The sequence below is a fragment of the Pangasianodon hypophthalmus genome, chromosome 28 (genome assembly GCF_027358585.1).
Source record: "Pangasianodon hypophthalmus isolate fPanHyp1 chromosome 28, fPanHyp1.pri, whole genome shotgun sequence".
Lineage (NCBI taxonomy): Eukaryota > Metazoa > Chordata > Actinopteri > Siluriformes > Pangasiidae > Pangasianodon > Pangasianodon hypophthalmus.
Genome location: NC_069737.1, coordinates 13181420 through 13194868, shown reverse-complemented (window position 1 = coordinate 13194868; position 13449 = coordinate 13181420). Strand labels below are relative to the sequence as shown.

The 13449-nt window shown below is 40.8% G+C and overlaps 1 protein-coding gene across 13 annotated transcripts in view; it reads right to left on the bottom strand.

Annotated features, from left to right (window-relative positions):
- Nucleotides 1-18: 18 nt before the first annotated feature.
- The window catches only part of apbb2b (amyloid beta (A4) precursor protein-binding, family B, member 2b), a 43217-nt gene continuing 29786 nt past the window's right edge, over nucleotides 19-13449 (bottom strand). For 11 of the 13 annotated variants that reach the window (XM_053231178.1, XM_053231187.1, XM_053231180.1 and 8 more), the window contains 8 exons: nucleotides 10732-10878; nucleotides 10252-10379; nucleotides 5008-5122; nucleotides 3949-4036; nucleotides 3764-3847; nucleotides 3542-3657; nucleotides 3226-3405; nucleotides 19-2878 (listed from right to left, as the gene is read on the bottom strand). In XM_053231178.1, coding sequence (XP_053087153.1) covers nucleotides 2708-2878; nucleotides 3226-3405; nucleotides 3542-3657; nucleotides 3764-3847; nucleotides 3949-4036; nucleotides 5008-5122; nucleotides 10252-10379; nucleotides 10732-10878 — 1029 coding nt within the window. In that variant the 3' untranslated portion in view covers nucleotides 19-2707. Of the gene's footprint in view, nucleotides 2879-3225; nucleotides 3406-3541; nucleotides 3658-3763; nucleotides 3848-3948; nucleotides 4037-5007; nucleotides 5123-5448; nucleotides 9957-10251; nucleotides 10380-10731; nucleotides 10879-13449 lie in introns of those variants that run through there. The other 2 variants (XM_053231186.1, XM_053231190.1) reach the window with 2 other exon arrangements.

Genomic DNA, 13449 nt, shown 5'->3' with positions numbered 1-13449 from the left:
GAGAAAGGAGGTGATGAGTATTTTTGATATGCCGTTTATTCTCACAACAGATTACATTTAGTATGGGGTACAAAGTAGTGTAGAGGAGAAGAAGCCATTGTTTCCACAAGAATGCAACTGTCTGTGTGTGTGTCTGTGTGTCTGTGTGTGTCTGCGTGAGTGACCACGAATTCACATCTCTACTGAATCAGACGACAAACTAAATCCCGTGAATCTGCACGCTCCTCCGTGGCTGGGTTCCAGTCGGAACACGGCTCGCTGATTAACACTGAAACGGCTTCAAATGAAGAGAGGGGAAACTGTGCATCCTTTATCTTAAAAAAAATAATAATATATATATAAGAGAAGTGCAGAACAGCTTAATTAAAGCAACACACGAGCTGTGTTTGAAGAAGGAAATGATCTTAAGATCAGATCAGTGGGAAAAATGTATGGCTCAAATTACGGGGAAAAAAAAAACAAAACAAATCAAAGATAAGATGAAGGGTTTTTGAAGCCACTTCACAATATCTGATAATAGTTCCCTCTCCAAAATCGTTGCATTTGAGATAAAGCAATTTAAAAAAACAAACAAAAAAAAAAAAACACAACCACAGCAACTGTGCAAGATTGTGGATTTCACGGTTTCTTCTTTTCTTTCTTATTTCTCATCATGGAGTGATCTGTTTAGTGCAAGCCACGGTGAAGAGAATGTCCGAGCATAGAATAGATTACAATGAAACCATTACATACGATATAAAATAGAATAAATAAAATAAAAAAATCTCTTTTCTTGTCAGTTCAACGTCCATTTCTTCTTCTGAAATTGTCCCGGGACATGCAAGGCAAGGTGTCTCTTTATTTTCTTTTTCTTTTGTTTTCCTCGAATCCTCCTCAGAGCTAAAAGAATGCATAGATTAGACACTTACGGCTCACAACCCCGTCTCATACAGCTAGTGTCTCTAAAAGACCATAAAATAAATTCTTTCTTTCGCTCTTTTTCTGTCCATTGGTTTATCTACAACACGTACAACGAGTTTACAGTTTGGCCAGAATGTGTTCACAAGACACGTGGAGGCAAATGATATAAAAAAATACTAAAAGAATCTCAAAAGTGAAAAAAATAATAATACTTAAAAAAAAAAAACATAGCTTATGATGTGATATGCATTTGCAAAGTGTTATATAGATACTGTTCACACACACAAGTGACCTCTCGAACCCTGACGCTGTGAAGAGATTAGGACTACAGCTGACACGGCAGGAAGGACTACAAACTCCAGAGTGCAGCGAGATCACAGATAAGCTGATGTCAGATATTAAAGGAAAAGTCCACCCTGAAGCATATGTTTATATTGAAATATTTGAGAGAGCTGGACAGACTAAAGCGCCGCTGCATTGCTCCTTTTAGATAGACATGAAGACAGGCAAATTTTACTGCACCGCTATGAGCAGGTAGTCGAACGGAATTATGGGTAATGTAGGAAATCGTTCACCAAAGTGAAACATGCCGACGAACGAAGTGAAAGACGTTTAAAGACAGCGTGTTAATTATAAATATTGTTATGCAGCTCGATCAGGGTGGAGGTTTCCTTTAAACGCTGATTTAGACACTGAAAATGGCTTCCGAGATGGTGCTGAGGGTGCAGCGCTGAATGAGCGTCTCTTATTCTGCGTCCTTTCACCTGGAAGCACTGCTCAGACGCCGAGCCCCTTGACGTCCGAACAGCAGTCCGTCCTTATGCACGCGAACGGTTTTGTTGTTTCTTCAGCATGATGTCATCACGTCAGCGTCCACTCGTGTGTTACAATGTTCAAGTCATAAACAAGCTTTAAAAGGAAACAAAAAGGCATCTTCACTGAGGCAATATAAAAGAAGCGACTCCACCGCTCAACTCCACAGGACATCACCTTACTGGCATCGAAGGGTTCGATCCGTCAGCATGGGTTTTTTTTTTTTAAAGTTTTTCATCCACAGCTCCACACTGAGTTACAAAATCAGCCTCTTTCTCTTTCAAACCCAGTCTTTTTGGTGAAAAGCTTTGATCTGTATTTACACAGCAACACTCAGCATCACAGCGTTGTCTTTCTCATTTGTTCGTGTTGTTTTTTTTTTTTTTAAATCTGTCCAGCAAGTTTAATCTATCCTCTCCTCTGTCCATCTCGTCACTGATGAAGATGAAGACTGTGAGACAGGAAGTAGGAAATACACGGCATGCTTTGTGAATGAGAGCATCGAAAGATGCTGTAGTTCTGATGAAGCAGCAGCAATGTACACACACACACACACACACACACACACACACACACACACACACACACCTTACAGCCAGCTGGGATTGTACTGAGGAAGCTCTAGTGAGGTTAAGTGTTTGATCTGTCTGGCTTTTCATGCGCGCACACACACACACACACACACACACACACACACACACACACACACACACACACACTTTGATCTTTATCGACTGTCACACCCGAGAACGCTCCAGCCTTCTCCTAAAATGTGCGCGGCGTCTTGTATCATGCGACAGAGGTGTGGTCACCCCATGCAGATTAGCACATAACACATGATTGACACAGAGGAGGCGGAGCCACATTATGCTAGAGGTGAAGCATGAGTGGTATGGATCTGTGTGTGTCTGTTTATACCGGAGTGTGTTTTTTGATGCCACAGTAATGGGAATGGGTGCACGCATGCTGAATCAATGTGAGTGTGTGTGTGTGATTATTGTGGCAGCTCCGTGACGGGTCTCTTCTGTTTGAGCGTGTCGATGAGGGACAGGACGCCGCGCTTGACACTGGTGGAGACACGGCGTGTCACCGAGTCGGAAGGCGGGGCCTGTGAGCATGACTTCTGCGATGGTGGGCGCGCCACCAAACACTTCTGGTATCGTAACTGCAGTGGGGAATACAAAGAGAGAGACAGAAGGATGTTTTTACGGTAGGTAATGAGTAATGGGAAACTGTTAAAGCGCTGACAGGTTATATTTTGGAAACGAGGGAAACTAACAGGGTTATAGTAATGCGCTTGTTTTAATACGATATTGTTTCTAGAGTAACAGCTCATTCACAGGAACTTGTCTGGCGGATGCTAGACAGATTAAAAAAAGGTGCTGTTATTTAGCAAAGTCAGTCGGTGAAGTTTTCTGTGAGGAGACGTTTATTTTAATGCTTTTAGAAGGAGTCTGCAGTGTCAGTGCTTTGTGATAAGTCAGAGGTGATTATTCGGGTTCAGGTACTGACCATGCACGCGGCCTGCACAGCCTCAGACACGCTGCCCGCGTTGGGCTCGCACCAGAACACGTGGCACTCAAAGTGCTGGTTGCCCGTGTCCATGATGAAGGCGAACGAGTGCACGTCTCTCCCCACGCCCATGAACGACAGGAAACGCACACGGCACTCCACTAGGACTTCCTCTTCCTCCTGAAACAGGAAATGATATTGTTACATACAGCAGGTTGTTTGTAAGTGGCACTGACGAACATTTTTAGTCATATATGAAGTGAACGTGTTGTTTTGTATTTTTTTTTTTATTTATATATATTGAAGTTGTTATTACCTTCTCTCTGATGACAGTGACAGTAGCATCTGCTACATTCAGCAACACTGGGATCCAGGTGTCTCGGGCTGATGATGTCATCAGGCTGTCCACTGCACCATTGAGAATGTCCATGCCTGAGAAAACATCGCTTCATTATAATCTACAGATAAGCTTCAGTTATTGTTTATCCTTTTTGAACATGTGTGTACATGTTGGCGAGAGCAAGCGTGTGTATCTTACCTATGGGTCTGGCTACTGGCATCATGCCAACGTATAAGACCTGAAACCTCTGCACCAGTTCAGTCTTTGGTGTGGGGAACTCTGCTAAAGAAGACAACAAGCATGTCACATTAACTAACAAACGCGTGCACACACACACATGCTATCATCATGCACATAGAGAAGCATGTGTGAGGAGGGGTTACCCTGCAGCGGGACATCGAGTCCTGTGTGGCTCCTGTCCTGCAGAGATCCTCCGGCCATAGCTTTGGCATTCTTACGCTCCGCCATGATCTAATAAACACAATATTAACACGTGATTACACAACTCTCCATTCAAAGTAAACAGATGTACAATTAAAACAATAACACGTACTAATTCAGCATGATTTGTATATAATTCTGGAGCACAAGATACATCTCGGAGAATAAAAATTTATATATTATAGGTTGATTTGTTGTATAAATGTAATTAATGGTAGCAGTCATTTTTAAAAATTTCTTTTAGCTAATGTATGTACAAAAAAGGCACTTCAGAAGTTTTTAATAATACAGTCTAGTTTAGTTTTAATTCTGTTCATCCTGAGTTTAAAGCTTTGTTATTCTCCCTATCTTAATCCCACGTCCTGAACAAAAAACTGTTCTTGTGAAAAAGTCATTATACAGTACTTCCTAATGCTAAAGCAATTTTCTGATAGAAAGAAAAAGCCCTAATCTTACCCTGTTCTATATGCCAAAACAATTTCAATGACATTGAACACATAATTACTGATTTTAACATTACATACCTGATATACTCGTTACATATTCTGCTCTAATCCGCGCGATCGAAAACAACATGCGCATCCCCTACAGACTTAATTAATTGATAAAGAAGGCTAAAGGCGAAAAGCACACGTCTGTCCGACTCTCTTATTCCCTCCGCGCACGGAGCTACATCAATTACTAATGTCATTAATCAAAAGAGTCGTGTTTGCCACACAGCACTCCCAGGAGCCTCGGAGATGATTTGAATGAAGCATTGCGGAGTTTTACAGTCCTGTGCAGTTCTCACACACATACACACAGACACACAGACAGCTTGTCGATAACTAGCTGTATTAGAGATTCTGAGTAAAATAGTGTATGAAATGGAGTATAGCAAAGTTTGTGTTTAGTTTCATTAGTGCAAAACTGAAAACGCAAACGACTCGACTTCATTTGAAAAATAATAAAAAAATTTTTTTTAAAAAACAAGTTGAAGAGGTTGGTGTAGAGTATCTTACCCGGGAGCAGATTTCATGCAGGCTGGTGGCGATGGCTTTGGCAGGCGTGTCACAGCGGAAAACATGACATTTTAATATCCGTGTGTCTTTATCACGTGCTACGTAGGCAAAATCCCTAGAAGGACAATAGCAAAGATTTAGACAAATAAGCCTCAGTAAATGACTCTGTGTGTGTATGTGTGTTCAGAACAGCAAGGCTTCAAGACAGACAAGCTGACAAGCAGTGAAAAAAAAAAAAAAAAATCAATATAAGACATAAGACAAGCATACCACATACACCCTTTTGTAAAAAATAAAACTACTCAGTGAACATAAGCCATGACACATCTCAAACGTGTGTGTGTGTGTGTGTGTAGTACAATTTGAGTCATACCAAATAGCTTGATGATGACTGATAGAAAGAAAGGAATGATGATACGGAGAGAGAAGAGGGAACGTTACCTCTCTCTGAATCCAGGACAGCAGTGAAGAAAAGAAGAGCAGGAATTAAAGAGTAGAAGAGAAACGCTCATCTTTTAACACACACACACGTCCTGTTTCCCACCGACATCTCATAAAGCTCATTTCAACTAAACTATTATTAAACAGCTGATAAATAAGCCTTAGGATATAGGAGCGTGTGTGTGTGTGTGTGTGTGTGTGTGTGTGTGTGTGTGTGTGTGTGTGCGTGTGTGCGTGTGTGTGTGTTAAAGCCATTAATGTGACTTCACATATAGCCGACACCCTAAAATGTCAAGGCTGCCTCCAGCAACCGGATCCATGTGTTCCTGAATATAAAACAGTACGGTGATTAGGGAGCTAATATGGAAAGAGAAAGAAAGAGAGAAAGAAAGAGAGAAAGGAGGAGGTGAGAGTGAGAAAACACCACAGAAAACTCTATTTTTTTAATGCTGTACTTGAAATAAATTGTACTAATGAACAAGGCAGGAGAGAAACCAAGACGTAAGTAAATTTTCAAAAATAAGACACGAATTTCATTTCCTTTTACTAGGAAAACAGACAGAAAACACCTGGAAAAGAAGTCTAGGAACAGTTATTGAATTCTGCCAAACGTAAATGAATCTCTAAATCTGTACAAGTCACTATTTTAAGACATCAAAACTCCAATTACTGACATTTTCTCCCAATTTGGTCATTTGCCAAGTCCCACCCACTCCCAATTTTTCACCTATCACACGACAGCTACCAGCCAGCGATGGTGAAGGCTAGCACATGCTTCCCCCAAGACATGTGAAGCCATCGCATCACTGACCTGCTGCTCATGATTCAATTCAATTCAATTTTATTTGTATAGCACTTTTAACAATGGACATCGTCACAAAGCAGCTTTACAGAAATAAATGGATTCGCAAAAATATATTGTAAATATTTGAATTTATCACTGTGAATTTATCCCTAATGAGCAAGCCAGTGGCGACGGTGGCACGGAAAAACTCCCCGAGATGATACACGCTTGGACGAAAGCACTATCCGCCCTCTTCCGCATTCTTGAGCTCACGGGCGTCCATGATGGGCCAGTGTTGCTGTGATTGACAGGGGACGCTATTTATGATAGCATGTTGCCAATCAATGTCAACACAGCGCTTAAATTAAGATCTCTAGGTTCCTCCTGATGGTCTTCCGGAAAGCTCAAGTAACCCGACCTGCCTTTCACTCCTCAGTGTTGGAAAGTTGGATAAAACACCAGCTTTGTATGACATGTTCTTGTCGAGTGTTGAATTTGAGTTATATAGTTATAAATAAGATATGGAATACCAAATTGTTCCCTTTGTTTCTTAGTACAAGAAGAAAACTGTTGAAATTCTTGGCTGTGTTCATGGCACATACGCGACTGATGTGGTAAATAGCCGTTATTATATTCCTTAAAGATCATCGCCACACTAATCTACAAATCTAGAATACAACACACAGCATTCAGTAAGGAATAAACCATGACAGGAAAAATATTCAGCAACGAACAGTACATCCTGAAGTGTTTTATTCCTCTTACACCGCTGCAATTTGCTAGGGATTACAAACTTTAATGTATTGTAATGTAAAGATCGACACACCGTACTTTTTAATCCTTTATGGCTACATTTCACGTTTGTTATCACTTGCGTTACGTTAAATACAAACAGTCACCCAATAACTTAAAAAATAAAAAAAATAAATTAATTAAAAAAAAAACACAGATATTGAGAAACTGCAAATGCCTCTGTAACATTCAGAGGTTTTCCGCCTCGGGAAAGTCTTCAAGACAAACGCTGACACTGAAGACTCCTTCCATAAAATGTTAACGAATTGTCTTACTAAAAAGTTCACCATATTAACAATGATACGTTCTTCTCTGCTAAAGAACACATTTTAAAGATCTTTTTACTATTAGATGGCATAAGAGAACTCGACTGCGCTGTGGTGTAAAGGTTTGTATAGTAAATCTATGAATTCAGCACAATTTTTTTGTGTATGCATGCAAAAAACCATTCTCATCACTCTCTCTGTTTTTGTCTCTCTCTCTCTCTCTCTCTCTCTCTCTCTCTCTCACAGACACAGAAATGTCATTTGTGTGATCCTTAGAGGATCCTCACGCTTCTGTTCCTGTCTTCTGTGCCCACCATGTCACGGTACTATAAGTGGATTATGATTGGATTATTGTGAAGAGGTGCAATCATAAACTACAGGCTTTAAGCAGCTCCAAATGATCAGGCACAAAAAATTGAAGAACTAATGCAAGAAGAGCGACAATGCAACACAAGCGAACCAAAATCAGACCCCTGAGGATCCCCTAAAGATCACACATTTTTTTCACTACTCTTATTCACAAATTGAAGGTCCTTTCAACACATTGTGTACTGTTTGTCTTTACTCTTCTACTCCTGGATGCTATAATGATATATAATCTTATAATCTCATGTCAGCTAGAGGAGGACGGCTTCCCTTTTGAGTCTGGTCCCGCTCATGGTTTCTTCCTCATGTCGTCTCTGGGAGATTTTGCTCACCACTTGCTCATTAGGGAACTACATCCGGATTTCTCTAAAGCTGCTTTGTGACAATGTCTATTGTTAAAAGCGCTACACATCTGCCAGATATATCCAGTGGTGTGTCTCTCTCTCTCTCTCCTTGTCCTTCACTAGTGCTGAGGTTCCTGAGAAATCTCACACTCTTCCACATCCTCATAATAAGACACCCTGCTACACACACACACACACACACACACACACACACACACACACACACACACACACACACACTCTCTCTCTCTCTCAAACATCCATCCAAATGACTGAACGGCAAAAACTTCATCAATTTAGAAAATGCAAATGAAGTAATATGGACAGTTATGCCTATTTATGCAAAAACAGAGAGAAAAGAGAAAAAAGAAGGAACCGAATGATGGCGAGAAACAGAGAGAATTACAATACTCACGTCTAGAGCGGCTCCTATTTTAGCTTCATGCTAAATCTGTTCCTCTCCTCTTCAACACTGATTTAAAGACTTCACCTCGCTTCACTCTCTCCTTCTCTCTCTCTCTCTTTCCATCCAATCCCTGCTTCCCCCCTGCCCCCTCCCCTCCTCGCTCTCACGCCGGGAACCTGCTGAAGTGTTTTTTTTTTTTTCTTCATAAAATTGTTTCATAGTATATCCACATATAAGAGTTTAATCATGTCACACAGCGGGTTAACTCTAAGTGGTGGTTTTTAAATTTGCTACAAAAAAAATGAGGAATCGGGCAGCAAAGAGATTCGGTAACGGCGATGATAAAGTGTACCGCACTGCCACATTCGCATCACACACGCACACACACACACACACACACACACACACACACACACACACACACACACACACACAGAGTAAAAGTTACAGCTGCTCCAGCAAGAATGTCACAGCGATCGATTCAGAGGATCGGAGAGGACCTCACACACCCATACACAAGCAGCGGCACACTCCCTGTGTAACTGGATTAAACTTTCATCAGGCCACTCATCTCACCGCCATCAATCTTTCATTTGTGTCCTCCTTTCACTGAGGTGAATCCGCCACTCTAGACTCATTAGGGTGACCTTTACCGAAGAGGGGATAGAGAAAGCGTTCAATGCATCTGCATGCATCGATAGTCTCGGCCTAGATTAAATTCTTTACCGCGTTGTGTGTATGTTTTATCTATGAGCGTGAATGTGTGTGTGTGTGTGTGTGTGTGTGTGCGCATTTACACCACATAATATCACAATATCACCATCAATCGCCATCCCACACAAATGGATGGATGAAAAACTGGACTGAGGAATATGCAGCACATGACAGCAGATGAATTTGATTTCTTCTCAGACTCTCACTGGCTGGTTCTCGTCGCTGCACTTGCTTGTCACATACCGCAAGATTCATCACTGAGAAAATCAAACATGCTTGAAATGTTGGAGCCTCCGTGATTGTTTGCAGACAAATAAAATACCGCTGAAGCGTGCACACGGCTTTCTGTTTACCATGTTTGGTATTCTGAGAGAAAAGGCATAAAGCCATGATTATAAATAACGTATTCATCACTGAGGAAAAAGCTAAAAGTCTTGAAAAAGATAAAAATAAAAAAAAAGCTATAGTTGGGAATTTTTTGAAAATCCAAGAGTGATTGAAGAGAATGTGGTGTCTTTATGAAAGGTAAAAGTTATGTATTTATATATACAGGGTATGAACTTACGAAGGTAAACACTGATACCGGGCAATTTAGGTGCATTTACAAGCTTATGAACGTAATAAAAGAGAGGTTTTTTTTTTTATACAAATTATTTCTTAGATGATTATTTAATATATTACAGCATCAGCAGAAACGAGCAAATGTTAGATTTCCAAATATCTCTTGAAATACACAGCAAAATGTCTGTCTGTTGTTAAAGAAAGTAAAATATTAAGTTAGATGAAGGAAAAACACCTACCAGCTGATTTTCTTTAACTGTGTCATGCTCTTCATAGTCAGTTTTTATATGTAGAAATGTTTTGTCATTCACTTTGAAGGCTTTGCTTTACAGAATTTAGACTTTCGCACAGTGCTGTAGTTTATGCATGTAAGAAAGGTAAAAGTGATTGAGGATGCTTTTATTGACCTAAGAAAAGCAACATATGATAGACTAAAGATATATTTACAGGTTATGAAACATGAACGTGATACTACTCAAAGTTGTAAAAGGTAAAAGTGATTGTAGAGAATGAAGTGATGAGTAGATTAACAGAATTGCACAGGATGCGTTATTCAGTCACATGTATTACCTGCCGTTGTCCCGCCCCACACCCCACACACGGATGCTTGCGATTGGCTGAGAGTGAAGGACGCTGCGGTCCATCGGGTCGACCAGGTTCAGCATGTTATTCTCCAGGATCAGATACATATCTTTCCCCTACACACAGACACACACAGACACACACACAGAGCAGATCAGCAATAAGGACAAGATCTTAGGAAATGTCTGTGTGTGTGGTAAGTGATCAGCCATGAGCAAAATAAGAACATAATGAAACAAGGAGTGTGCTACACAACCCATCACCCTCCTCTCCCTCTTTCCTCCTCTCCTCCTCTCTCACTCACTCGCTCTTATCTTTTCTCACTCCTTACACCTGACACGGCTTGCTTTTACTTCTTACATTATAAATCCGTGTGCAGTCTTTCTCCAGAATAAATAAACAGGGCCAAACCTGTGTGTGTGTGTGTGTGTGTGTGTGTGTGTGTGTGTGTGTGTGTGTGTGTGTCACCTCTCCCCATATGCCAACTGTGTCTCTGATGTCGTTCTTGCAGTAGGAGAGCTGACGGATGCAGTTGTTAACGGCAACGCTGCTTTTACCGGGAGCCAAGTCCTCTTCGGCCATCTCGACCCATCCCAGAGAGCGCACCGCAAAACACTATGACACACACACACACACACACACACACTATTAGCACTGTATAAACTAAATAAAAGAAAAAGATTTATTAATGTCATACGTACAGAATAAAACACAATGGAGCATGCTGTTATGAGTAAATAATCATTAACAGGCAGCCAAACATGAAGCGGCGTCACTGTTACCACCCCGAAGTTGATTATTGTTCTCTAACCTCACACTCTGAAGTGTTTTATTCCTCTTATTCCACAGCAATTGGCCAAAAAATAACATTGTTAAAAATGTATTCAAGAACAGCACATAATTAATCAGCACTTTCTGAGTGAGTCTAATATGTCTGGATTCACAGGAGACTAGTGCATCTCTCACTCAAAGAACTGAGAAACACATTTCATTGTGAAGGGTCCCTGTTTGGCGGTTTTGCTCTCTCCCAACCCATCCCTCTATTCCTCCACCGCTCCATGCCTCGCTCCTCCCTGCACCCTGAGACCTGACTCATTCATCTTTCATCCTCTCTTCGCTTCTGACACACTGCAAGATTAAAACCCTGCAGGCCTGCCTCACACTCCGGGAGCATGTGGGTGTGTGATGGTGTCGGAGAGAGAGATAGATAAGGAGGAGGGGGAGCGCGTGTGTGTGTGTGTATGTATATGTGTATATGTGTGTGTGTGTGTGTGTGTGTGTATGATTAATAATAGGCGCAATGTTGTCCTCCTCCTTCACTTTGATTCTAAGCACCTGTGACAGAGAGTGAGAGAGAGAGAGAGAGAGAAAGAGAGATGGGGGGCCAGGGAGGAAATAAAATATTTAAACGTACACTCCTTGAGTGACGTAACGCAGAGAAAGTGGGACAATTTTCAGCCTGCACATTTCTGTCAAGTCTGGAAAAACTGGAATTATGTCAATATTCGTCTTGTGCACGGTGTTAAAACAGATTTGATCTCAAAAATATCATTTTTATATGACTGGCTCAAATGATATGGATTTGTGAGGTCATAATACTTATTAGGCTTCACAGCAATGCGCCCAATCACGTCTGATATGTAAATGACTAGAGGATGATGTAGGATCCAGAAACTTAACCACAAAACCTGTGTGTGAGACATGATGCAAACCGTGTCTCAGGTACCGAAGCACAAAGAGACATTTCCAATAAATAAAAAATATAAATAAATAAGTCAATAAAAAAATAACATTTCCAAATTTCCAATAAAATCTCTGCTATAACTCATCGCAACTGTGTCGAGTAGTTGCGTTTCATTCTGTAACCATGAGTCCAACGTTTGCAGCAGCATCTCCACTACTTCTACTCTGGATTTGTCATTAGTACGATGTTGAATGTCGCTGGAAGATGGTGTGACATTCTCACAGGAATAACACACACACACACACACAAAAAAAAAACCACCAGACACAAACACATCACAAATATTTCAATATAAATATATTTAAATGTGTTTAATGGTGGAGCGCTCCTTCAAAAATAAATGAATCTCCATTCAATGTCCATTTCTCACTGTCAGCTTCCTCGGTCTTTGCTTCACAATCAATAAATAGTACACGCTTGTCAGAACCTTAATGTGCTGTGTGTACTGATTTGTTGTGTGGAAGTTATTTGAGCCACTGTTTTACTCTAAATAGATTATGTTAGTCACTTAAAACGACTTAAATAAATGTGTTTTGTTTATTGTAACATTGGTGCTTGGGAAAGCAGCTGCTTTAAAATACACACACACGCACAACGATTTGAGGAATTCTCACTGGCAACCCCGCCCAGTTCATAAAAGCGAATCCTCCCATTCTTTTGCTGATACACAGTACATGTGCGAAATCCTGCTCATCCTTCTTCATAGTGTGTTTTTTTTTTTTTTTTTTTTTTTTTTTACGAATGTATTAAAGCCAAACAAAGGTATTCAATATAACAAACCTGACCAGACTCTCTTTACAGACAAACTGCAGGAAGTCAAAGCATTAGTAAGGCTCGAAGGCTCACACGGTGCTCTGGTAAATAATTCACATGTTGATAGAAAGAAAGCAGATGAGGCGTTGAATGAGGGTTAAATTCTACAGTGCTTCGTGAGGTTTTTATTCTGACAGTCCTCCGCCTTTGACGTTCTGGGTTCAGGAAAATGGCACAGACACTGAAATTCTGTTCTTATGTCCTGGGGTTATCACTCAGGACATCTGTATCCTTCAATATTATGGGGATATTCCATAAAATATCACAAATGTACAAATATTTATGTAAGTCAGCACCTGAGAGTGAGGTCCCAGTTAATTTATCCGAAAGTGGCTTGGAGGTGAAGTTGTTATAATATCAGCACAAGCGATCAACAACTACAGCAATGGCGTGCCACCTCGATAGCAGAAACAAGCTGTGCAATTCTTCCTCTCTCCACCAGATGGCGAGCTAGATCTACTCAGTAGTTCCATATGGTTCTGCTCAGCAGAGGGGTGGGGCCCCAAAATAAACACGAAGAAACAGAAGTGGTAAACAAACGTTTATCAGATAAACGGCAGGATGCACTGCGCCCAAGATTTCCAGTCAGAATAAAAATCAGAAAGCTGGTTCTCTGGATTTTCACATGG